This window comes from Dromiciops gliroides, chromosome X (genome assembly GCF_019393635.1).
Source record: "Dromiciops gliroides isolate mDroGli1 chromosome X, mDroGli1.pri, whole genome shotgun sequence".
NCBI classification, from domain to species: domain Eukaryota; kingdom Metazoa; phylum Chordata; class Mammalia; order Microbiotheria; family Microbiotheriidae; genus Dromiciops; species Dromiciops gliroides.
In genome coordinates, this window is record NC_057867.1 from 26,241,960 (window position 1) to 26,268,308 (window position 26,349).

A 26,349-nucleotide genomic window follows, 5' to 3' on the forward strand; every position below is an offset into this window, starting at 1 on the left:
GGAAAGGTCATATGGCTTACAGACTTACCCAGGGCCTTGATTATAGAGCACTCAATACTACCTAACACTTTTAATAAATGCTTATTGGTGGAATATCAGGCAAAGGGTATCCCCAGAAGGTGTTTGAGTAACTGTGCGACACAGGCAGAGTTATGTTTTAAGATGATTCCTCTGGTAGGGAAGCAGCTGGGTGGCACAGTGGATAGAGTGCCCAGCCTGGAGTTGGGAAGACTTGAGTTCAAATCCAGCCTCGGACACTTACTAACTGGGTGACCCTGGGCAAGTCACTTCACCCTGTTTGCCTCAGTTTCCTCATCTATAAAATGAGCTGGAGAAGGAAATGAAGCAAACCACTCTAGTATCTCTGCCAAGAAAATCCCCCAAATCGGCTCACAAAGAATCAGGGACAAGTGAAAGATGACTGAACAATGAGCACAACAACCGGTCAGTCTGCAGGATGGGCCATGGGGGCAATTTTTGAGGCAGCATGGTGTAGTGGATAGAGCCCTGGACTCGGAGTGATGATGATCTGGGTTCAAATTATACCTCTGACACTTACTAGCTATGTGACTGTGGGCAAGTCACTTAATCTTTATTTCAGTTTCCAGATCTGTAAAATTACGGAGCTGGACTCAGTAGGTCCCTCTCAGCTTGAAATCTAAGTTCCTATGATCCTTTTAGGAGTCAGAAAGCAAGAAAGTCAATTAGGAGGCCCTTAGGCTAGTCTATGTGAGAGGTGATGAGGTGATGTGTGTGGAAAGTCTGAGTAAGAAACCAGAGCCCTGACTGGCCCACCATCTCCACAGCACCTCTGGCTGAGCTGTCTCCTAGACCTCTTAGGGTTCTGGTGATAATTGAATTCTTACCCTCTGGAATGCTAGGGTCTCTGCAAAGGAAGAGGTCCTCAGGCCAGGGCCCACTGAGTCCAATCCTGCTTTACACCTGATAGGGTCAGGACTGGCCTGGCCCTTCTGAAAGGACCAGCAAGTTTCCAAAGCAAACAACAGACCATCTCAAAAACATAAGCATGGCTGGCTCTTTACAGACTATTATTAGGAAGCTGGTGACTGAAATATTGCTGAAGAATGTGGGCTTTTTTAAAAATAGCAACTACCCAAGGAAAACGGGACCCTGACTGATCAAACTCGGTTTTCCAAGGGACCGACAGAGATACCTACTCACTAACACTTAGCTTTTTAAAATAAACTTGGGTAGGGGGAAAGGGGGTAGGCAGAGTAAAAAGAAATTCCAACCGAGTCTTGAACTCCCTCTCTGCACCAAAATGTCAGTAATTCATTTCCGGAAATGACAAGTTTGGAAACTCAATATCTTCCCCAGGCCTACAGGCTTCAAAAGAAATACTTTTGTGATGGCTATCTCTTCTCACTTTGTGTGAGTGCTGAGATGGCTGATGCTGTCTGGCCCAAATAGCCAAGGGGATCACTTCTGCTGCTACTTGGAGGAGTCCCTTCCACCAAAAGTAGGCCCTTCCTCACAAAGCAGCAAAGCCGGAAGGGATCTAGAGGCAACCATTTAACCGTGGTGCAACGAACTGAAAGTGTCTCAGCCCCTTACTCCCCGAGGGGACTTTGGGCAAGTCACTCACTCCTTTGTGGGGCTCACTTTCCTCATATGTAAAATGAACAGCTTGGACTATGAGGCCTCTAGAGTCCCTTCCTGGTACAAAGCTACGAACACAGAATATCAGAGCTGGGTGAGTATCCCAATCATGAGTATAAATTTTCAGAGCTGGGGGGGGGGGGAAGATCTGAAAATCTCCACTACAGAATGTGAAAGCTACATAGAAGGCCCCTAGACCAAGGACCAGAGATCAAGAAAGAGGATGAAAATAGTTAAAGCAGCTCTTTTCATCCTAGGCAGAATTTCTTGTTGTTTGTCCTTCATTTTTACGGGGATTTTTTTTTTTTGGTGGGGCAATGAGGATTTAAGTGAGCGAGAGCTGTGCAAAATCACCAGCCTCACTCTCTCCTTTAGAGCCATGTGGGTCCGGTGGCAAGATATGCATTAGGATGACTGGAGATGGCCCCGGGTTGATTAAGGCAATTGGGGTTAAGTGACTTGCCCAGGGTCACAAGCTCATAAGTGTCTGAGGTGTTATCTGAACTCAGGTCCTCCTGACTCCAGGGCCAGTACTCTATCTACTGTGCCACCTAGCTAAAGGTGGGGGTATCCTCCTATTAGGGAATGGCAAAACCAAATGGAATGCAATAGTATTGTTCCAAAAGAAATGGACAATTTCTGGGGAACAAAAACAAAACTAGAAAGCTTTCTCTGGGATCTGAGGCCATCAAGTCCAACCCCTACATTTTATACCAGAAAAAAAAAACCTGAAGCTTGATGAGGATAAATGACTTGTCCAAGGTCACAGAGGTAATGAATGTGTGACAGAGAACTCTCCATTCTAAACTGAATTCTAATTTGAACCCAAGATTTTGAAGCCTAAAGGCAGCGTTTATACTACTGCATGCAGCCCATTAGAGCATCAGAACTAGAAGGGGCCTTAGAATGTAAAAGTTGATATTGTGCTATAAGAAATGATGAGCTGGATGCTATCAGAAGGACTTATGAAAAATGCAATCCATCTACAGAGAAAGAACTGATGGTAGCTGAATACAGACTGAAGAATACTTTTTTGTTAGTTCCTCTTTCTAAAGATTTTTTGCCTGTTTTCTTTCACAACTTGACTAATATGGAAATGTTTTGCATGACTGCACATGTATAACTTATATTGAATTGCTTAAGTTGTTATGGGGGTGGGGAGGGAGGAAGAGAATTTGGAACACAAAGTTTTAAAAATCGATGTGAAAATTTGTTTATACATGTAACTTGGGGGGAAATTCTAAATAAATAAGTTTTAAAAAAAGAATGTAGGGGCAGCTAGGTGGCACAGTGGATAAAGCACCGGCCATGGATTCAGGCGGACCTGAGTTCAAATCCGGATTCAGACACTTGACACTTACTAGCTGTGTGATCTTGGGCAAATCACTTAACGCTCATTGCCCTGCAAAAACAAACAAAAGAAGAATGTAAAAGTTGAGCCAGAAGAGCCTTTAGAGGGACTGTGAACCAAGGGATCTCCCCCCACCCCTACCCTGGGGTCCATAAACTTGGTTATGATTATTTTTTGTTATTTTAATAACTATGTCAATAAAATTGATTTTCTTTGCTCTGTTTTATTTTTCATGTATAGCTGTTCTTTCCTATATCTTTTATGTTTATAAACCTAAAAACATGATTCTAAGAAAGTGGTCCACAGACTTCCCCAGATTAACTATCCCAGGGATCCGTGGAGCCAAAGAAAAGTTCGGAACTCCTGCTCTGAGTCAACAGCTCCCCTCGGAAAACCGAGGCTCAGAGACATCCAGAGACTTTAATAAAGTCACACAGCTGGTCAGTGACAGAGGCAGTATGCTAGGGTTCTAAATCTAGCACAAGACAGACTCTCAACGTTTTCTTTTAATAGACAGAGAAGCTGAGACCCAGGGAGGAGGTCTGCTTAAGCCTGGTTTGCTAAGTATTGGGGGCAGGGGTAGAAGAATTCAAGGACTACCTAGCTCAGGAAAAGGAATTAATATTATGCCTACAAACCAAATGAGTGATTTATTCTAGGTTTTTCCTCACGGTCCCATTCCATTCACATACCTGGTTTCTGGTTTGGGCAGGGAGAGAGAAGGCGCCAGCTGGGTTTTCTGAGGTCCATTGGCATGCAGAAATGAAAATTATAGGTAACACAGCTTGACTGGTGATTAGTATAAGCAGCCAGGTTACAAAGAAGACAAGAGAGGGAAATGGTGAACATTAGAGGAGGGGACAGGAAAGCAGCTATCCTGGGGGCAGCTTGGTCCATCAGTTGGGCCAGCCATTCTGGAAAACTATTGTCACAAAGTCACTGGAAATCTTATGTATCCTTTGACCCAGTGATGCACGCTCACGTGCCTATACCCTAAAGAGAACAAAGAAACAGGAAAAGGCCTGTATGTACACAGATTTATCTAGCAGCTCCTTTCATCATAGGCAAAATTTAGAACTAAAGGGGTGCCCTTCTGCTGAGCTGAATGAATAAGTTATTATTGTGCCATAAAAAAGAAGAAATCAACAGTTTCAGGAAAAACTGGAAAGACCTCTATGAACTGATGCAAAGCTAAATGAGTAGAGATAGCAGAACAATTGATACAATGACTCCATTATAGAGAAAACCAACTTTGGAAGGCTTTAGATCTCTTATCCAGGCTGTGATAAGCCAGGCAATCCAGAGGAGCCAAAAGGAAAACAGCTACTCCCCGCCTGCCATAGAAAGTTTGCATCATATGGATACTTGGGGGTGTTACCAAAGAGTCCACAAAGGTTTGGGGTTTTTTTTTAGATAGAGTGTGAAGTACAGATTATGATTTAGAGTCAGAAAAAGGGGGTAGCTAGGTGGCTCAGTGGATGTACTGGCCTTGGATTCAGGAGGACCTGAGTTCAAATCCAGCCTCAGACACTTGACACTAGCTGTGTGACCCTGGGCAAGTCACTTAACCCTCATGCCCCACAAAAAAAAAAATAAGAGTCAGAAAAAGAAGAGTTCAAATCCTGCCTCATAGACTTAGTAGCTACATAACCCTGGCAAATCACTTCCCCTTTCTGACCCTCTGTTTCCTCTAAAATGAAGGTGTTCAATTGATGAACAAATTGTAGAATCTGCATGTGATGGAATATTAGTGTAATCATGGGGAAAAAAAGAGAATCATAGGTCATATAAACTTTTTGTCTCCAAGTGAAGTGAGAAGAACCAGCATAATTTCTCACAGGGAGAGCCCAATTGGTAAAAAAGCAAACAACTCTGGGCCAGCTAGGTGTCACAGTAGATAAAGCTCAGGCCCTGGATTCAGAAGGACCCGAATTCAAATCCGACATAAGACACTTGACACTAGCTGTGTGACCCTGGGCAAGTCACTTAACCTTCATTGCCCCGCCCCCCAAAAACACAATGAATTAATTAGTTAATTAGTGAATGCAATGAAATTAGTAGATTGGACTAGCTGCCCTCTAAGGTCTCCTCCAGTTCTAAAACTATGATCCTACAAGTGACTTTGGCCAAGTCACTTCCTCCCTTTCCCAGCCTCAGTTGCCTTCTCTGTAAAACCAGAGGGTTGGCCACACTGGCCTCTGATGTCCCTGCCACTCCAGATTTAAGATCTTTTGCTTCCTCTTGTTTATCCAAAGTGACTACAACACTATTCCTCTCACCTCATATACTAGGGAAGGTAGGACCCTCATAGGTCTCTGCTGGTGGATCTCCTATTTAGTCTTAAAATCTACTACAAATGTCACCTCCTTGGGGGCAGCTAGGTGGCTCAGTGGATAGAGCACTGGCCCTGGATTCAGGGGGACCTGAGTTCAAATCCAGCCTCAGATACTTGACACTTACTAGCTGTGTGACCCTGGGCAAGTCACTTAACCCTAATTGCCTCACCAAAACCAAAACAAAAACAAACAAACAAAAAAAAAGTCACTTCCTCCTGGAAGTTTGCTCTCTTGGGCCTTGGTATACAGCTCCTGGCTCTCCCTAGGCTGTATCTCTCACATCTTCCTGAGATATAGCCTGGTGGCTATTTAAGTATGTGGCACATTCTTCTAGAGGACCAGAGCTTTCTGGAAGATCCATCATTTTATATCAAAACTTTATTTTTCCATTGTCTAAAGGTGTTCGTTTAATGTTTATTGAATTCACTGATTTTATTTCTATCCCTCTAAGATGGCCTCCCCAGCAACCCCAAGGGCATATCAAGGATCAGTTTCACCCATCTACATGGCATCCTTGGCATCAAATGTGATGGTTGGTAGCCAGTTAGCACTGTTGGTAAGGCCAAGGCTAGAGGCCCATTTAGTTTTTGTTTTTGTTTTTGTGAGGCAATTGGGGTTAAGTGATTTGCCCAGGGTCACCCAGCTAGTAAGTGTGTGTTAAGTGTCTGAGGTCAGATTTGAACTCAGGTCTTCCTGAATCCAGGGCCGGTACTCTATCCACTGCGCCACCTAGCTGCCCGTTATAGGCCCATTTAGGATTGCTCTAGGCCTTGGCTGTGGTTTTCACCCATCTACCAACCGGAGGCCAGCTAGTCCAGTGCTCTCATTTTACAGACGAGGAAACTGAGGCTCAGGAAGGGGAAAGGACTTGTCCAAGGTCCTACAGGTAGTAATTAGCCAAGCCAGGTCCTCAGACTCCAAATCCAGGGCTCATGTCATGTGATCAACGGCCTCTCCATTCTAGTTTTCTGAAAAAAGAGCATTTCCACAGGGCAACTCACTTGTCCTTCCTCAGCACTCCCATTTGGGGCCTGTTAGTTTGAGAGGCACTTTCAATGCCCAGTCCTGATGCCTGTCACCTGATGTAATTCCAAGAGCTCTTCATCCTCCCTACACCTTCCCCAAGAAGAGAAGCAGAAGGGACATAGGGTTCCAAGTCCCGTTTCACATGTGGGAAAATAGGCCCTTCCCTTCTACCTTTATAGTTGAAAACAGTTCATCTTATTTACCTTTCAGAGATCTCCAATAAGAACCCAAATCCTGTTCCGACTGGTCCTCGAACAAAAGGAATTTAGTCTGTTACAAAGGAAGAGATTAAAACCTCCATCCACCCAGAAGCATTTGTGAAATCACTTTCCCCACCTTGGGCCTCACTTTCCTCCTCTGTAAAATGGGCCTCCAAAGTCTCAAACAACTTTAGAGCTCAACCTTGATGGTCCTTTCTAGCTTATAATCTGTTGGCATAGCCTTTAAGAGGCCAGGATCACCTCTGTGCCACAATGAGGTGGTGGAGGGACTTCAAGGAGGCCTATATTCATATAAGAATGAGTAGATATGAGATATCATATTGTATCTGTATATGATATGTCTAGATAGGCTTAGGTGTAGGTATAGGTGGTGGAAGCAGTGACACATGGAAGGCACAGGTTCAGTACCTGCTTCTTTTTTTTTTTTTTTTTGTGGGGCAATGAGGGTTAAGTGACTTGCCCAGGGTCACACAGCTAGTAAGTGTCAAGTGTCTGAGGCCGGATTTGAACTCAGGTCCTCCTGAATCCAGGGCCGGTGCTTTATCCACTGCACTACCTAGCTGCCCCCAGTACCTGCTTCCGATGCACACTGGCTGGGAGACGGGAGGCCCAGCTGGTCACTTCCCCGAATGATGACCCTGGGCAAGTCTCCAAGGTGACAAGGTACTGAGCAGTTGCTGCCTTGTGTTGGTCAAGGGAATTTCCACAGCAGGGATTCCCTATACTAATGAGATCTCAGGGAAAGGAAGGAAAGACAGCAGGCAGGCAGGAAGGAGGGAAGGGAGCAAGGGAGGGAAGGAAGGAAGAGAGGGAAGAAGAGAGAGAAAGAAATAAAGAAAGAACAGGGAGAAGGAAAGAGGGAAAGAAGGAAGTAGGAGGAAGGGGAAAAGAAAGAGGGAAGAAAAGAAAGAAAAAGAAAGAAGGAGAGAGGGAAGGCAAGAATAAAGAAGACTATTTCTAAGAAAGTTCTAGATCCTAGCCACTGACTAGAATGGGACAAATGGTAAATAAATTAAAGGCCTCTTCTCTGCTTATGAAGGATGATTATTCCCATTATAATGAAGAGGGAGTTTGCACTAAGACCAGTGAATCTGAATCATCATTTCCCTGACATCCAGCTGGAAGGGACTTCAGAGGCCCCCCCCTTTTTTTTTTTAACAAATGAGGAAACATGGGCCTCAGGAGGGGAAGTGATCTGCCCAAGTGGTAAGCGGCAGATCTGGGTTCAAATCCAGGAGCTCTTCCTTACAATCTGGGCATGTCCTTTCTCCTCTCTCGGTGATTCGGTTTCCCTACCAGCAGGACTTGAAATCTGGAAGATCTGAGCTTAAATCTGACCTCAGAGATTTAGCTGTGGGACCCTGGATATACATTTAACCTGTATGCCTTCGTTTCCTCATCCATAAAATGGGTTTAACAATAGTATCAACCTCTAAAGCTTGCAAGGATAAAGTGAAATATTTATAAAGTGTTTTTACAAGCCTTAAAGCACCATATAAATGCTCTATTATTATTATTAAGCAAACTATCAGGAAAACAAAGGAATCAGCTACCCTTATATCTATATATCTATATATGTACAGATATACAATAGAAATATTCATCTATATACATACACACATGTGGTGTTATATATGTGTGTGCATATATAAGTGCATGTGTGTATAAATGTAGATGAATGCTTCTATTGTATACACTAGAAATTGTATACTTCTAAATATTTCTTGTATACACTATATTGTATATACTAGAATATGCAGTATCCTATATACTAGAATATGCAATATTGTATATACTAGAAAGCATATACTCCTAAATATTTCTTGTACTGTATACACTATATGGTATATACTAGAATATGCAAATATTGTATACACTAGGAAGTGTATACTTCAAAATATCTCTTATTCTGTATATACTATATGGTATATACAATATGCAAATATTGTATACACTAGAAAGCATACTTCTAAATATCTCTTATACTGTATACACTATATAGTATATACAATACCCAATATTGTATATACTGGAAAGTGTATACTTCTAAATATTTCTATTGTATACACTAGAAATAACTGAATGGTCTTAATTGGTGAATTGGTCTTTGGACAAAATGCTGAAATAGCCAGACCCAATTTAGGTCTGTTATCCACTTTCTCTCTTTGCTTTAAAATGATTAGTTGAAAGGCAACCATTCCCAGGCCTGGTAAAGCCTGGCATTTGCAAGCACCATGAGGTGGCAAGCTCCTCCAGACTGGCTGGCGATGTGGGACCAGGAGAGGCAAGGGAACGGGCAGCCTGCTCTCATTCCTGGGCTCCTATCGAAGGCTCCCACAACTCGGGACAGCAGACACCTGTCCAGGATCAAGAGCCATGAGACACCGCACCAGCCAGAAAAGCACTACATTCAACAGCTAAGTCCAATCAGGCTGCTCGGGCCCAAGGTTAGTCATATAGTCTTTCAAGAGATGCCAGGGTTGATCTGACTATTCAGAGGGTAAAATGCTGAAAACTGTGACACAGATGTAATGAGCAAAATAGCCTTCATTCAAAGTCTAAAGCGGTGTCTGTATTCCAACGCCAAAAGCACAAAAGACAACAAAACAGAAGGAAACCCAGCAGAGTTTTACCTGGACAAATTACCGACGGAGGGGAAGTGCAAGGAGCGAGGTGGACACTGGCCTCTCCCATTCTTTAAAAACAAGAAAAGAAAGAAAAGAAGAAAGAGAAAAAGAAAGAGAACAAGATTCTTTGTTTTTCTTGTGATTTGGGGCCTCTAGAAAAGACTGTGGGCCCTGCCACACCCAGGCAGCTTTCCTCTGTTGTTTTCGGTTAGAATCACTTTAGAATAGAAACTGCTGGACTTAAGATGGAGCCACAAAGACTCAGAGTGTGGGAGCTGGGTGGAAGACCCTCTAGCCTTATCATGTTGGCCCTGGAGAGAGATCAGCGATCCACCAGTCCAGCTCCTTCAGAGAGAATTATTGGGGCCCCGATCTCAAAAGCCCAGCTCCGTCAGAATCAGCTAGAGGACACACAAAGGTAGCAGGAAGCAGCTGAGTGCTTTGTTTCAAGGGTTGGAAAATAGATATTTTTTTTTGTACATATCGTGGATGATGGGCAGTGGCTAAGAGGCCAGAGAGGCACTCTCAGAGCCAGGAAGACCAGCCTCTGATACACAGTGCTTGCCTGGGGGGCCCTGGGCCCTCACACTCACTGGGAGCCAAGATCCACTCAATTCTTAATCTGGATTGGGCAAAGGAGTGTCCCCACCAAGAGATCCTTAGATTGATGAAATCACAGACAGTCCCCCTCCTCCCCAAAAAAGGTCATGTCCATGTTTTTTTTAAAAAAGCATCCGGCCAAGAAAATGAAACCTGTATTGCAAGGGAACACATGTGAAAGCAAGCCCTACCTACTCCACCGCTGCACTTTGTAAACAATATTGCTCCGCAAATAAACTCCAAGATCCATCTCCACTGCACCATGGGACCACATAGAAAAGACAGGCTGGAAGTCAGTGCCTGCGGGCCACCAAGCTGCCCCTTGGAGCACAGGGGAAGAACACCTGTCTGCTGGGACCTAGGCAGACCTAAGCCATTTCAGCCAGAGGCCAGCTCACCTGCTCCCGAGAATTCCAACCCCTGGTCTGGAGAAGCTCAACGAGTCTCACTTCCACAATAACTTGCAAAGTGCTGCCTGTTATGAAAAACTAGTAGCCAACAGAGGTAGGGAGTGGAGGGGGACAGGTCAATGAGTTCTCTATGCGTAACTAACATACATGGATGAGGATCACTCTAAGACCCACTTTTCTTCCTCCCAACCCTGTCTTCCAAGTCCCCAGCTGGGTTAGTTTACAAAATGAAACTTCCAATTATAGCTTATTTTCAAGAACTTATCTGTCTTTTCCATCAAACTAAGCCAGGAAGGAATCCAGCCGACCCCCCCTTCTATCCCCCTCCCATACACACTTCCAAATGCCCCCACCCAAAGCCCTAGCCATTGAACAACCCCACCCTACTCCTATTGATTTTACCTGCCTGGTTGTCCTCCTCCTTGAACTATAGGGAAATCAACAAAGGTCTGGTAAATTCAGCCAGAGTGCCCCTCCGCCAAAGCTCCCTGCGCTTCATTTTGGTTTTGTGTTGTTGGGTTTTTTTCTATTAAAACCACATGCTGAGCGCCCTGGAGGAGTCACCTTGAGCTTCCCTCCATTCTTCTGCAGTGACAGTTTTAAAAGCGTCTTGGGAGGTGCTCCTTTTGGGTCCCAAGATATAGACCAAACTGCCCCCCCCATCACTACAGAGCCCCAATCTCTGGCTGTGACTCTAGAACATAGATGGCGAGGGATACCTGGCCACACTGGCTACCCCTGGCCACCCAATACCTTCCATCTCCAATTTTCCCCCAGTGCCACCAGATGTCCCAATGTAGAGATGAAGCTGTCTCTTTGCCTTCTGCCAACCTGACCACTTCTGGGTGGGGAGAAGAGGAGGAGAGAAGAAAAAGAAGTAAAAGAGAGACAGACAGGGAGACAGACAGAGAGCAGAGCAGAGAAGAGAAGAGAAGAGAAGAGAAGAGAAGAGAAGAGAAGAGAAGAGAAGAGAAGAGAAGAGAAGAGAAGAGAAGACATAGAGGAGACAGAGACAGGAGAGAAAAAGAGAGAAGAAAGAGAAGAGAGAAAGACAGAGAAGAGAGGGGAGAGGGAGAGAGAAGAGAGAGAAAGAAAAGAGAAAGACGAGAGATCACGGCACAGTTTGAGATTAAAATTTTAGTCCATTTGCCAGGAAATGGACTCCTTTTAAAGCAGCCTAGAGCTAGCTGATCTGGCCCCAAATGTTTCCTGCCCCACGGGCAGATATATCAGGGGAGGCTGGGATCTCGCCCCCTCCAACAGTGACCTTCAAAGCCAATCTCAGGGATGGTGAAAATACCCTCGGCTGCTTTCTTCAAATCCTCCTACAGCCTCCACTTCACTGCCGGGGATATTGACTAAACTAGGGCACCAGGAAGTGTTCAAGGTAACACTGTTTTTCTAACCTAGAGCCCTGTCTCCATTAGTACCAGGATGGGCAGATGGGCAAACCGATTCCTATCCCGATCCCTAACGACAAGAGCTGCTGTCCTGAGAAAAGAGTGCAGATCCCTGAACAAAACTCCTGCTTTCTTGCCACTGACAGTGTACATCAAAGAAAAGGCTAACTAGTCTGGGGCATGAGCCATGCTCAGGAAGACGTTAGTTTGAGCATCATTGCTGCAAGAGTAGCCTCCTATTCTATTTGATTTATTTTTGTTTTCCTGGGACTAAAGACAGGTAGAAATGACCCTGGAAAGATTCTAACCTTACCTAGTAAATTTGTTCTCATTAAGATGGGGGGGGGGGGGGCTCTGAAGGGGAAGAAATAACACCCTTAAGTAAAAAAAAAAAAAAAAGATCCAAGGCTCCCTGTAATTAACTAGCGAGGTCTCAGACAAAAACAAAATAAAGTAACTGTCCTGAAATGTATCAGTCCAAACGTATCCAAAGGCAGGCCTGGTGAAAACTGTTTTCCACTCAACCACTCCCTACCCCACACCCCCCAAAACGCAATCATTTTAAAGAAACAACCACATTCTTCTTTCCCTTAATGCCGTCCAAACATCTACCAATAAAGGCGGCAGAAATAATTCAAAGAGCGTAATTGAAATCGCCCTATTCAGGCCAGGGGAGATCTAGCCATAAGGAAAGCGTGAAGAAAAACATTAGGCTTCGGAGACCCAAACGTGCACTGAGGACCAAGAACTTGCAGGTAATCCACTCAATCGGGGGTGCCGCGGCTCCCCAGGCTATGTTGCCTTCTACCCATCTTTGTGCCCACCTGCCTTCTCGGACTTAGAGCCTTAAAATCTCTGGGCTTGGGGGACCCCGGTGGGGAGGGGAGTGGAGAGGAAAGTGTTGGGAGCCTCGGCAGCCGAAGGCACCTTATTAAAGCACTTCAGCGCTCCCCCCCTCCCAAATCTGGCTCCTACCCCTTATCCCAAGATGAAATAAAGGGAAGGCTTCGGACTTGGGGTGGGGTGGCGGCTGCAACCTTTGGGAGGAAAGGAAATGCCTGGCTTCCCAAGTGATTCGGGGGGATTACAAAGCCTTCTCTGATAAATCAGACACAATCAAAAAGTCATCTACAATAGTCAGCGGAAAGGACCGTTTCAGGTTAGAAGAAAACCCAGGACCAACGGGGATTTGCTAAAATCCAAAGCATGACCAGAACACCTTCCACAGACGCGGAACCCAGGTCACCCACTTCCCCTAACTGAGTTGGGGAGGAGGTGTCGAGATAAAATTTCCCTGTTTTGAGTCCCCAATTTGCTTTTTCTTAAAAATAAAAAAAAAAATTAAAAACGGAGCCAAAGCCCGAAGCGCCCTAGGAAGGCGCCCTCACGCCTTCTTTCTACCGGGAGGCCCACACACCCCTTAATCCCGTAGGTACACCAGGCGGGAGGGAACATTTGAGCATGGGCCATCTGCCGAACCTTTGCAACTCCCGCTTGGCAAGTTGAGTGAGGGGCCAGCCCGGGGCTTGGGCAACAATGGGGTGGGCTCCGGACTTCCAAAGTCGGACGCCGGGGGAAACCGGGGAGACAGCACTTTCCCTTTAGCAAACCAACACTCTTCTTTATCTTTTCAGGGAAGAATGAGGCTGTGGGCTAAGTAAGGAAAGGGAGGTCGAGAGAAAGACGCTAACGGGCACTGTTGCCATTCTCGACTTCTGCGGGCAAGGTCTCTGCACGCTTCTGCGGGAATAGGGAGGAGCGGGCCAGGCTGTCCCCGCAGCAATAAGTAAAAAGGGCCTGGCACTCCTTGGGGGCCTGAGATTCTGAACTGGGGAAGGGGGTGGTCAGAAAGGAAAGGGTGTGCACTGGTGCCCTTCTGCCCCCCCCCCATGAAGAGTAGGCAGAACAGTCGGAAATGCCATGGGACACTGATAGATAAGAGCCTCGAGGTTGGGTGACCCTTGGAAGGAGCTACAGGATTGAGGTGCTAGGCAAACCCTGCAACCAACAGCCTCTTCTCTGGGAGAGGAGGCTATGTGTACCAGCTGGCGTGTGGGTGAGTGGGGGGGCATGGGTGTGGTGGTGAAGACGGGCACAGCCGAGGGGGTGCCACAGAGTCTGGAGGAGGCCTGCTGTATGGGGGGGGGAGTGGAAAGGATGGAAGGAAGGAAAAAAGAAAAGAAGGAAAGCTGGAAGAAAGGCAGGAAAGAAGGCAGGCAGAAAGGCAGAAAGGCAGAAAGGCAGGGGAGCCCCGCGAGCGAGTTTCGCTTACCGCATGTCTCCGTAGGCCCCCGAGTAGCCCTCCATCCAAGGACCCAGCTCGCTCTTGACACAGCCCGGGCCCGGGTAGGGCACCCTGCTCACCACGCCGCCGGGGTACCACACCTCGGCAGGAGGGAAGTCGGCCTCCTGGCCCGCCAGCCCCTGAGCCGCCCGGTAGCCGTAGGGGGGCACGGGGGGCGCCTCGCCCGCGGCGGCGGCGGCGGCGCCGCCGCACGGCCCGTACAGCTGGCTCTCCTCCGAGGCGAAGAGTGTGTGCCAGGACGAGGACGACGACGACGACGAGGACGACGACGAAGCGGCGGCGGCTGCGGCGGCGGCGGCGGCGGCGGCCGCGGCGGACGGCGAGCCGGAGCCCGGGCCAGCGGCGGCGGCAGCCGCAGCCGCGGCCGCTGCGGCCGCCGCGGCGCCCCCACCGTGGGCCAGGCCGGCCAGGTCCCCGTAGCGGCACTGCGCGGCGGCCGCGGCCCAGGCGCTGCCGTAGTCCAGCGGGTTCTCCAGCTTGATGCGGGCGTGCGGGTGGTGCGGGGCCGGCGGGCCCGGCGGGGCGGGCGGCGGCGGGGGCCCGGCCAGCGCCAGCTGGAAGTTGTAGTAGTCGCGGCTCTGGTAGGCGCCGGCCTCGTCGAGGGGGCCGGCTTTGTAGAGGGCCAGGGCGGACGGCATCTCGAGCGGCCCGGCGCCCGCAGCCTCCGCGCCGCCGCCCGCGCCGGCCCCGCCGCTGCCCCCGCAGCAGCCCAGGCTCTCGCCGTCCAGCGCCTTGGCGTAGCCGCCCTTGAAAGCGGGGTAGTCGGCGGCTTCCTCCGCGCCCTTGGCCGAGCCGTCGTCCAGCAGCGGGCCCTTGCAGTCGGCCAGGGGGGCGCAGGGGGGCGCGGGCCGCGACGCCGCCGGGCCCCCCAGCAGCTGGGCGTACATGCAGTCCCCGCGCAGCTGCTCGCTGGGGCTCAGGTGCTCGAGCGTCTCCACGCCCAAGCCCATGGACACCGACACGGCCTTACACAGCTCCTTGGCGCTGTCCGAGATGGCCGAGGTGCCCCCCAGGTAGTTGTCTTTGGAGGAGGCGGAGCCCCCGGCTCCTTCCCGCGCCCGGCCGCCGCCTCCATCAGCTGCCGCCGCCGCCGCCGCGGCTTCCTGCTGCTGCTGCTGCTGTTGCTGCTGCTGCTGTTGCTGCTGCTGCAGGAGCTGCATGGTCCCGGCTTCCGTCAGGATGTCCTTCAGGTCGGTGGAGCAGCCGCTCAAGCCCGGGAAGCCGGGGCCCAGCAGGGACAGCGTGGACGGGGCAGCTGAGTCATCGTCGTCCGCCGCCACCGGCTGCTGCAGCCCCTTGCCGGCGGCGGAGCCCGGTCCGGGCTCCGGGACACAGCCGTTCTCCGGGCGGCCCTCGGCCGAAGGCGGTGCCTGGGAAGGCTGGGGCTGAGAGTCCTCCTCCAGAGCCAGGTAGCCGCCGGGGCCTCGGCTCGGGGCCGGGGGCGAACCATCGTCGGGCGCCTGCTGCTGCGCCGGTGCCTGCGGCTGCCGGGGGCTGCTTTGCTGCTGCTGAGACTGTTGGGGCGCCTGCTGCTGCTGCTGGTGCTGGTGCTGGTGCTGCTGCTGCTGCAGACGGGCGCCGGGGGGTGCTGCGCCCGAGGCGGCACCGGGGTGCCGGGCGCCCGGGTTCTGGATCACTTCGCGCACGCTCTGGAACAGGTTCTGGAACGCTCCCCGAAAGGTTTTGGCCGGCGGCCGGGGATAGACCCTCCCCAAGCCCAGCTGCACCTCCATGGCCTCGGCTGCTCCGGGGCTCCTTCGGCCGGCCCTGCCCCCGGCCCAGCCGACCGCCCTGGGGCTGGCTCGGATCGCAGAGTTCAGCGGGCGCCTCTGCGGCGGCTGCGGCTACTGCCCACCTGCGGGAAGCTCCAGGGGAGGAAACTTGCAGAAACCACCATGCACGAGCCAGACAAAGTCTGGTGCGGAGCCCGCGCGGTGGCCAGAAATAGCTGTGTGTGTGTGAGTGTGTGAGTGTGTGTGTGAGTGAGTGTGCGTGTGTGTCTGTGTCTGTGTGTGTCTGTGAGGTTCTTCCCCCCGGGCGCACGCGGGGGACTCCGGAGTCTGCCCTCGTCAGCTGACAGTCCCTGGGCACTCGGTTGTATGCAAGAGATGCTCAGTTATTGCAGAAACAAAACAAAAACACGCCCCCTCCCCTGCACACACAAGCCACCCCCCCCCCAAAAAAAAAGCCTCAAGGCCCCCAGGCGCCTGGCAAAATCTAAGCCCACGGAAGCAGGTGCCAGCGAGAGCTGGCTCTCTACACTACTGGGGCGAGCCGCGACTGCTGGCTCATCTTTTGATCTCTGGCCTCGAGCTCCCGGGGTGAAGGGGCAGAGGGAGGAGGCGAGGCGGGGAGGAGGCGAGGCGAGGCCAGGGGACGCGGGGGGGGGGAAGGGGGAGCAGGGGGAGGGGTGCTAAGAAGGAGGGGGCTTGTTCTGCGCCGGCCGGCAGGCTGGCTGGCTAGCCAGGTCCGGGGCTGGGTCCCCTGGTTGGGCTCACGGTGGCCAGGCGCACGGCTCCGGCTCCGGCTCCGGCTCGGACTGCGCTGCCTGCGTTCAGCTCTCTTGCCCGGCGCGCTCGCTCTCTGCCTCCTTCTTTCCTTCTTTCCTTCCTTCTTTCCTTCCTTCCTTCCTTCCTTCCTTCCTTCCTTCCTTCCTTCCTTCCTTCCTTCCTTCCTTCCTTCCTTCCTTCCTTTCTTTCTTTCTTTCTTTCTTTCTTTCTTTCTTTCTTTCTTTCTTTCTTTCTTTCTTTCTTTCTTTTTCTTTCCTTCCTTCCTTATTTCCTTCTTTCTTTCCTTCCCTCGCTCCTCGCTCGCAGCCAAAGGGAGTTACCTCTCTGCAAACTCGGGCTGGGGGCGGCCGCTGGCAGAGGTGACGGGGCGCTCGCGGCGGGGAGGAGGAGGTGGCAGCTGGAGGTGGGGGTGGGGGGCAGGAGGAGCACCAAGCCTGCCTCCGATCCTCTCTCCTCAGCACTTTGCTCGCTTCCTCCGAGGTCTCCGACGCTTTGCACAAACTTCACCGAAGAGGAAAGGGCAGCTCCCGGGCGTCGCCGCCGCCGCCGCCGCCGCACTGCAAGAGGCGTTGGCTGAGAGCGGAGCTGGGTGGAGGGGAGGGGACGGGGCGGGCGTGCTGGGGGGAGGGGGGAGGTGGTGGAAGGCGCGACGGTCCACGGCCCCCGGTGCTCCTGCCTTGCCTGCGCCCGCCTGTCCTGGGCAGCTCGAGCGGGCTCAGTTGAATGCCTCAGCCCGGCTTGCTTTTCTGCTAGCTACTGCTGCTACTTCTTCTTCCTCCTCCTCCTCCTCCTCCTCCTCCTCCTCCTCCTCCTCCTCCTCCTCCTCCTCCTCCTCCTCCTCCTCCCCCTCCCTCTCTTCTTCTTCTTCTTCTTCTCCTCCTCCTCCTCCTCCTTCTCCTCCCCCCTTTTCCTCCTCTTCTTCCTAGTCACCCGGCACGCTGGCTCCCTAGGATCTCAGAGGGGGCGCTGGAAGGTTAGGAGCAAATGCAACAGTTTGTTAGCCGGGTCCGCCCCCGCCGGGCCGGCCTCCCTCTCCCTCCCTCCCTTCTCCTCCTTCTCGTCTCCCCTCCTCTCCCCAGCACAAAGACTGAGACGCAGGAGAGCAACAAGTGCCAGCCGCGACCCCTGACCCTCTGACCTCCCTTCGCTCTAATCTTCCTCCTTCTAGGCTAGGAGGGGAGGGGGAGGGACGTGGTTCCGGGATGGTGCTGCAGTCTCGGAGGGACCCGAAGATAAATAAACCTCAGCTTTGGCTGGGGCTGGGAGACTGGGGGGAGTGCGAAGCCGGGCGCTCCACTCGGGACCTCTGCCTTCCACGTCCTCCGACCCCCAGGCCCCCAAGCCCTCGGCCTTGCGATTTGAATTGAGCCGGCGCTGGGTCGGTGACAGCTAACCGAGTACTTAGATGGGGCGGGGGAGGGAGGGGAGAGCAAGAGAAAGCCCAGCAGGCTGGAACGCTGTCCCTGGAACCCGTGAGATACACAACATTTGGCTGGATTGAGCCTCAATGAGGGGGTCCTCCTCTCCTGAGGCAGGACGAGTGGAGCGAAGGCTAGGCTCCTGCGCTCTCCCCCATCCCCCCTCCAAACTACGTTTAGACAAACGCCCGTACGTGCAAAGCATACAGACACGATGACTGAATAAAGAAGATGAGGATGGTGCTAATTCCCCTATCCAAAGGCCTTTCCTATAACGACCCCCATTTTCTAGGTGAGGAAATAGGCCTGGTTGGGAGCGAGATGCTTTCTCCAGGGTCACTGTGAACGCGCTGCTTTTTGGAACTCAGCTCTCCCGGTTTGGAGAGCTCTGCTCTCATAAACAGCAAATCCAGTCGAAATCAACGAGCCCTCCCTTGGATCCCTATAGGGGCTCGCTGCCGGCCCATTGCAGAGCAGGGCTTTGCCAGGGCAAAAGAACACCCAGCATTCTGCCCCTAGTGTTTGTGTATAGATTGAGTTCACTAATCTCGACCCCTCTAAGGACCAAAGCCTGCCTGTGGCACTTGGCAAAAGGCCGGGAGTACCAGCTACCACCCGCTTTTTTCTAGGGGCTGAGACGTCTGTGTATTGGGTGGGGATGCACAGCCAGCCTTTTAAGCCAGCAGGGGGCCCTGGGCTTCAATATCTTTCACTCTCACTATCTCACTGAAGGAGGCAGGATCTGGCTGCCCCCAGGGCAGCTGGGCATTTGTTCCAGGGCCTACTTTCCACTTTTTGCAGTTTTCCAGAGGGGAGGGGAGAGCACTGGACTGCTGCCCCTGGACCACTGCCTAGGGAGAAGACTGGCATCATGGGAATTTGCCTGTATTGCTCTGTGGAGGTGGATCAGTCAATTCAACTTAACAACATTATGGAGAGCATATTCTGTGCAGATCCCTGAGAATAGGGGGAGGTAAACGTTTAGACCTAACTCCTGCCCACACAGAGGGTGCAGTCTTTCCCAAAGATAATCAATAAATAATCACAGTGGACACTATTATCTGGTGGCGTTTCTAAAAGAGGGAATCGGGGAAGACTTCTCAGGTAAGGTGACCGTTTGAGTTAGGCTTTAAAACAGCAAGAAACAGATGAGCTTTGGCTCAGAAGTGTGGTAGATGTAGATTTCAAACTGGACCAGCACTTTCAAAGGTCATCTGGTCCAACTTCTTAATTTTACAAAGGGGGAAACTAAGGCCCAGAAAGGTTAAGTGATTTGTCCAGAATCACACACCAGGTCCCAGATCTAGAGGTGGAAGAAATCATAAGAGTGCACTGAGGCATTTTGAAGGGATGGAAACAAAGTGTCAAGGATCACACAGCTAGAAAGTAGCAATTTACTGCCTTGTTTTAGGTTATTGGGAACCCATGCTAAGACTCTATTCTCACCCTAGTGCTTATGTAGGCTAGAAGCACTTATCCCCTGATCAATGGGAATCTACAAAATATGTAGTTTGATTTTGCTTTTTACATTGAGGAATAACTATCAAGGGCTTTTCAAGTCCTAAGGAAATGAGCTTCCCTTCCCTTAGATTGTAAGTCCCTTGGGGGCCTTTTTTAATGATTATTTATTTTTAACATTCTGATGGGCACTGTCTTTTACCTTTTTTTATCCTAACAGCACAGTGCCCGGCACATAGTAGGTGCTTAATAAATGTTTATTGACTGACAGACTGGCTTGATCGATTCTCTGAGAGCATTCCTCCAGTTGTTAGTGACTGCGACCATCTAGCGTGGCACAAACCTCATAGAGCCTCATTTGGGGCAAGAGGAGATGCCAGGTTCATGGTACCTTAGAGATAATTGAGATAAACCTATTCGTTTTCCAGATGAGGAAACGAGAAAGCCCAAAGGCCTAGGCCATGCAGCCAAGAGCCAAAGCTGGATTTGGATCCAGGCCTTCAAAGTCCCAACCCACTAAGCTTATCGTGATGTCACACAAATGATAATATAGCCAGTTCTCAGTTATCCACTAAAACGGAGGGGTGAGGAGTGTGGAGGGAGAGGGGGAGGTTTGGGAGGGAAACCAAAGTGCACAGAGAAGCTTCAAATATTATTTGGACACTTGCTTTACTCTTGGTCCTCAGCAAACCTAAAGGAGAACCACATCAAATGGGCTGAGCTTCACATCTTTGCCTTTACATCCTTCCCCTCCTACCCTCCAAGCAGGACACACACCCAAACCAAGCAGAGTGCTCAGGAATGAAAAAGGCAGGCAGGCAGGGAGCTAGAGGGGCATAGAGGAGAAGCAAAATGTCCTGAGAAGTCTATAAAATGAGCAGTCGGTCCTCAAAAAACTAACAGCCTGTGCTTGCTAACAGCCACACTAGAAATTCTCAGCACCCCTCCCCAATTTTCCCTATCCACTGGGTCTCATAGACCTTCGTCTATGAGAAAAGGGGAGAAACTGCTCAAAAGAACCTTGAATGATACATTGCAAGACTGTTCAAACTAGCAGAACCTTTAGAATGTAGAATGTCGGAACTGAGTGCATAGGCATGGGAACCGGACTGATGATTTCATTGACATAGGAGATTCCCAGAGGAGAAAACTCCTGCTCTCAATGCAAGTAAGTACCTTCTCTGCAACTTCTGGTCTTAGAGGGTTGTCTTAGAGAGGGTAAGGCCCTTCCCCAGGGTCACACAGCCACTGTGCGCCAGAAAAGTTCGAGATGGCTCCATGCACTCTGAGTTGGCCTCAGCACCAGAAAGATTTTAGTTCAGATCCCACCCCCCCCACTGGGGTCAGATAGGCCCCTAAAACATCACCTGTGTTCAAAGAGCCCAGGGGAGAGCTTTAGTGCTCACAGAATTCAACACCTTCATTTTGCAAGTGTGTGTGTGTGTGTGTGTGTGTGTGTGTGTGTGAGTGTGTGTGTGAGAGAGAGAATTTGCCCAACTCATCCAACTAGATCTGTAAATAAGTTGTCCCCACCATACATTTGCACAGAGGCCCTTTCTTTTTTATTCACCCCTCCTCCTCCCCAACACACACCTGTAGTCCTGGACACACACAAAAACACTTGCCTTAAAAGTGCCTGCTCTGAGTGTATTGCCTACAGTAGCTTCTTTTTTTTTTTCATATTGACTTTTTTTTTTTTTTTGATGAGGCAATTGGGGTTAAGTGACTTGTCCAGGTTCACACAGCTAGTAAGTGTTAAGTGTCTGAGGCCAGATTTGAACTCAGGTACTCCTAACTCCAGGGCCAGTGCTCTATCCACTTCGCCACCTAGCTGCCCCTACAGTAGCTTCTTAATCCAAGTCAACTGACCCAGAACTTGGCCCATACTTGCCAGTTGTGATGGTATATTCCCACAGGCTGGCACATGCTTGCCTGTTCACAGTGCCCTCACAGGGAACCACATCCCAGGGAAGCAAGAGACTGTATTCCCTTCACCTTGGAGCCCACTACACCCACCCACCTGGCCCCAGTAAACACATGGATATTCAGATTCACTTTGGGAAGTGCCCAATTGTTGTAGGATTCTACATTCGTTAAGTACCAACTCTGTTCTCCACTAGCAACATTATCGAGTGACCATTGAGGGTGTTAGATCCCAAATCACCCCAGAGCTGTGAACTCAGGGCAAATCTTGTAACGTCTCTACACCTGAGTTTTCCCATCCGTGAAAGAGGTAATTCCTATAGTGTCTACCGCACACAGTTGCGCTCAGGCTCTGGTACACAAATCATTCACAAACGCTAAAACACTATATAAATATCATTATACAACACTATATAAATAAGAATTAACTAGACATACATTTTTGTACACAGTGAATGTGGAAATTGGCTTTGCTTGACTTCTTATATCCATGATAAGGGTTTTATTTTCTTTAGTGGAAGGGGGGATGTGAGAGACAACATCAATGCTTAATAATAGAAAAAAAAATGCTAAAAAGAATCAAGGAATTCTTAATACTACAGTTCTTCTAAATATCTTGGCATTTGCAGGAAGGTCAAAGCACCTTTATTTTGGAAGGGGAAGGACATGGCATCAACTTTATATAATGTCAAGTGGGAAGTGTTTGGAGCAGATTGTAAATCCCAGGTGACAAGGCTACAAATTATCATTGTTTCTAAAAGAGAAAACCACCACCACTCTCTCTGGCATGGCTTCTAGCAAGAAGTTTAGCCCTTAAAATTAACCTGGTAGAGACTGTAGACTGTCACAGCTCCTGAGAGACTTTAGAACAGGGAATTCCCAGATGGGAGGGACTCTAGAACATGGAGTGTGGGAATTGGTAGGGACTTTACAGCATACAATGTCAGAGATGGGAAGGACATTAGAACAGAATGGCAGAGGTGGGTGGGATCTTAAAACATGGGATGTCAGAGCTGGGAAGAGCCTAAGAACATAAAATAGAACAAGAAGATGGATCTAGGAAGAGACCTTAGAACATAGAGCTGTATTTAGTACAGAATATTAGAACTGAAAGGGTCTTGGGAACCTAGAATGTCAGATCTGAAAGTGACTCTTAGAACAGAGAATATCAGAGCTGAGAAGATCATCAGAACACTCTGAGGCCATATGTAGCCCACAACACTCCCCAGTGCTATCCAAATCAGATTAAAATGTAAATGGGAAATGTTCTAGGGCCTAGCACCCCAAAAGTTCTCTGGGGGTATATCAAAGAACCTTCTCCTTGATAAACTAAACCAAAGGACAGACATACCTAAGGAGATAAGTGGCACCGCATCAGGACTGAGCTAGCTCTGGGACCACCACCCTTCATTCCAGTCTCCCTCACCCCTGGGATGATAAGATTAGGTGTGGCTGCTGCCTTTGTGGTGAGAGGAGGAGAGAGATGGCTTGAGAGAGCCACCCCTCACCCAATTGCCCCAGCCACTACCAGTGGGGGATGGTTCTCCCTCAATAGGGGAACTTTCCACAGTCAGACTATCACCTCATTGGACCACCATCGGACCTCTATAAAAGTATCTGCCTGTCTCCTGCTCGAGGAGATTGGTATCTCAGAGCCATGCTCTGTGCCATGCCTTTCTCCCCATGAGAAGAAGTCCAAGGATTTCTCTCTTGGTTTCCCTTCCTCAGCTCCTAAATAAACTATCTTACTCTATTGGATTTGTGTGCAGGAGGGTGTAATTCTTTAAAGAGGAATTCCTAAGGACCCTAACCCCTACCCCAAACCCCCTACCCTATTTTCCCCACAACAGGAAATATTTAAAGAAATAAATAGAATAGAATACAACACAGATAATGCTAATATGTGGTTTTCTAAGTCAATATGAGGCTGGAACAGATTCTTATGTACTATTAATGGCCCCCATTTCTAATTTTAATTTTTTAAAATTTTTTTCCAATTACATGTAAAGATATTTTTTGAGTTCCAAATTTTTCTCCCACCCTCTCTTCCCTCCCCCCTCCCAAAGCCAGCAAGCAATCTGATCTAGGTTATACATTACAATCATGTTAAACATCTTTCCACATTAGTCATGTTGTAAGAGAAGGATCAGAACAAAAGGAAAAAAAACACAAGAAAGAATAAACAAGTACTATAACAAAGCTACAACAAAAGTCAAAATAGCATGCTTCAATCTGCATTCAGACTCCTTAGTTCTTTTTCTGAATGTGAAGAGCATTTTCCATCATGGGTCTTTTGGCATTGTATTGGACCATTGTATTGCTAAGAGCTAAGTCTATCACAGTTGATCATCACACAATTTTGTGGTTACTGTGTACAGTGTTCTCTTGGTTCTGCTCATGTAGCCTCCATTTCTTTCTTTCTTTCTTTCTTTCTTTCTTTCTTTCTTTCTTTCTTTCTTTCTTTCTTTCTTTCTTTCTTTCTTTCTTTCTTTCTTTCTTTCTTTCTTTCTTCCTTCCTTCCTTCCTTCCTTCCTTCCTTCCTTCCTTCCTTCCTTCCTTCCTTCCTTTCTTTCTTTCTTTCTTTCTTTCTTTGGTGAAGCAATTGGGATTGAGTGACTTGCCCAGGGTCACACAGCTAGTGTCAAGTGTCTGAGGCTGGATTGGAACTCAGGTCCTCCTGAGTCCAGGGCCAGTGCTCTATCCACTGCGCCACCTAGCTGCCCCATGTGGCCTCCATTTCTAATTTGAATTTGACATCCTTGTCTTAGAACACAGACCATCAGAACTTGGAGGAATCTCACCATAGAGAAGCAATGGTCCACAATCCCCTCATCGTACACATTTAGCTACTAGTGGAACCAAGAAATGTCCTGCAAACCCCACATCTTCAGCCAATTAATCAGTCCTGAGCGATGGAGTCAGCGTGACAAATTCCTGCTAGGAATTTCAGGGTACTCTTCTTTTTTTTTTTTTGGTGAGGCAATTGGGGTTAAGTGACTTGCCCAGGGTCACACAGCTAGTAAGTGTCAAGTATCTGAGGCCGGATTTAAACTCAGGTCCTCCTGACTCCAGGGTGGGTGCTCTATCCACTGCACCACTTAGCTGCCCCAGGGTACTCTTCTTATATAGTCTTTATTGAAAAGGAGAAGTTTCAACTCCCTACCTAACAAAGGCATAATGAGCTGCCTTTTTGGAAAATGTTGGCCTGCCTCTCTGTGGGAGTCTGGCTTCTGGGCTTACCTCACTTTTGTCTTTATGAAGGTTTGGGGTAGTTTCTTAAAGAACTAGGCTCCTGCAATGAGTTGTGAAATGCAATGCAAAGAAAAATCTTCTGCAGACGAGGAAGAGAAGTTGTCCCACTGCTCAGGGGTCTACTTTTAGTCTATTCCAAAGTCTCTCCCCTTTGGCTGGAGCAGGGCTTCTTAAACTTTTTTCACTTGTGACCCCTTTTCGCTACAGATATTTTTGCATGACCCCAGGTATATAGGTATATAAAATAGGTATGCAAGTTGAACATTTATTGCCACATTTTTCGAGACCCCCACATTCAGTTACATGACCCCATACGGGGTCTTGACCCAGAGTTTAAGAAGCTTTGGGCTAGATGATAGAAGAATCAGCTTATAAGGGAATGCTTACACAGGAGTAAGGGTGAAACTCGATTGAGTGAATTAGTCAAATCAACCCATGTAAAGAAAGTGTTGCAAGGCAAAACCCTCTTTATTAAGCATTCACTCAATCACAAATTTTCAACTAGGGGTTCTTAATCTGGAATCCATGGACATACAAGCAGGGTCTGTGATTTTGGGGGTTTGGTGAACTTAGATCAGTCCCTCCCATGACTGTGCTGCATCCAGGGGTGTCTTGATAAATATTTAACAACCAGCTCTCTGGGAAAAAATATATATATAAAATAACAATTAAAAAAAAATATATATATATATATATAGTAGTAGTAGTAGTAGTAGTAGTAGTAGGCTTCCACCAGTCCCAGACAACCATGGCTCAGGCCACACTGTGGCTGTGCAGTATGATACAGGAGCCAAGATATATATATATATACATATATATATGTACATATATATATATACATATATATATATATACATATATATATGTACATATATATATATACATATATATATATGTGTATATATATATATATATATGTATGGTACCTTTTTTCAATTTCATCTGCATCATTCACATTTTTCCAATCCATTCTCAAGTCTAGACAAATCAACAAAACAATCAATCATGCTTTGATATGTAGCATTTGCCAATTTCCAAGGTGTAAATGAAACTGCAAATTCAACAATCGGCTCTTTGAGAGCCTGGTCGCATCCTTAACACATGAGTTAACCTGCAACATAAGTGAATCAGATTTGTGATCTGGAAAGGTAGCCCTTGGATAGGATGAAAGGAGAATCACAGGGAATAAAACTGACTTCAATGGTATGAGGAAAGAAACAAAGAAAAAGAGTGCCTGAAGCAAGTGACTTGCCTAGGGCCACACAGAGGGGATGTCGGGACTTCAACCCACAGCTGACTTTCTATCCACTAGGCCAAGCCACTAAGGTGTATGTGGGGGAGGGGAGAATGAGACCGAGCCAGCAATTATTTAATGCTGCATTTGTAGTTAGAGGATATGGGTTCAAATCTAGCCTCTCTCACCTCTGTGGTCTTAGATAAATCCCTCCCCTTCCTTGGGCCTACCCTTCCTCCTCTGTAAACCGAGAGGGTGGGATTAAATGGATTTTATGTAAAGAAAGTGAAAGTCAGGAAGACTTGACTTCAAATCCAACCTCAGATGCTTATTAGCTATGTGAGACCTTAGGCAGATGACTCAAATGCTTTTTTGCCTCAGTTTCCTCATCTCAAAAATGAGGCTAATGGGGGCAGCTAGATGGCGCAGTAGATGGAGCACCGGCCCTGGAGTCAGGAGTACCTGAGTTCAAATCCGGTCTCAGACACTTAACACTTACTAGCTGTGTGACCCTGGGCAAGTCACTTAACCCCAATTGCCTCACTAAAAAAAATTTTAAAAAAAATGAGGCTAATAATAGTGTCCACCCCCCAAGGTTGTTGTGAAGATCAAATGAGTTAACATAATATGAGTCACTTTGCAAACCTTAAAGCTCTAC

At 48.6% G+C, this 26,349-nt stretch overlaps 1 protein-coding gene and 1 pseudogene across 1 annotated transcript in view; both read right to left on the bottom strand.

The window, feature by feature from the left end:
• The window catches only part of AR (androgen receptor), a 227,272-nt gene extending 210,097 nt beyond the window's left edge, over positions 1–17,175 (bottom strand). The window contains exon 1 of the mRNA XM_043974531.1: positions 13,864–17,175. Within this exon, the coding sequence (XP_043830466.1) occupies positions 13,864–15,629 (1,766 nt within the window). The 5' untranslated portion in view covers positions 15,630–17,175. The remainder of the gene's footprint in view (positions 1–13,863) is intronic.
• The window catches only part of LOC122733888, a 191,826-nt pseudogene continuing 182,386 nt past the window's right edge, over positions 16,910–26,349 (bottom strand).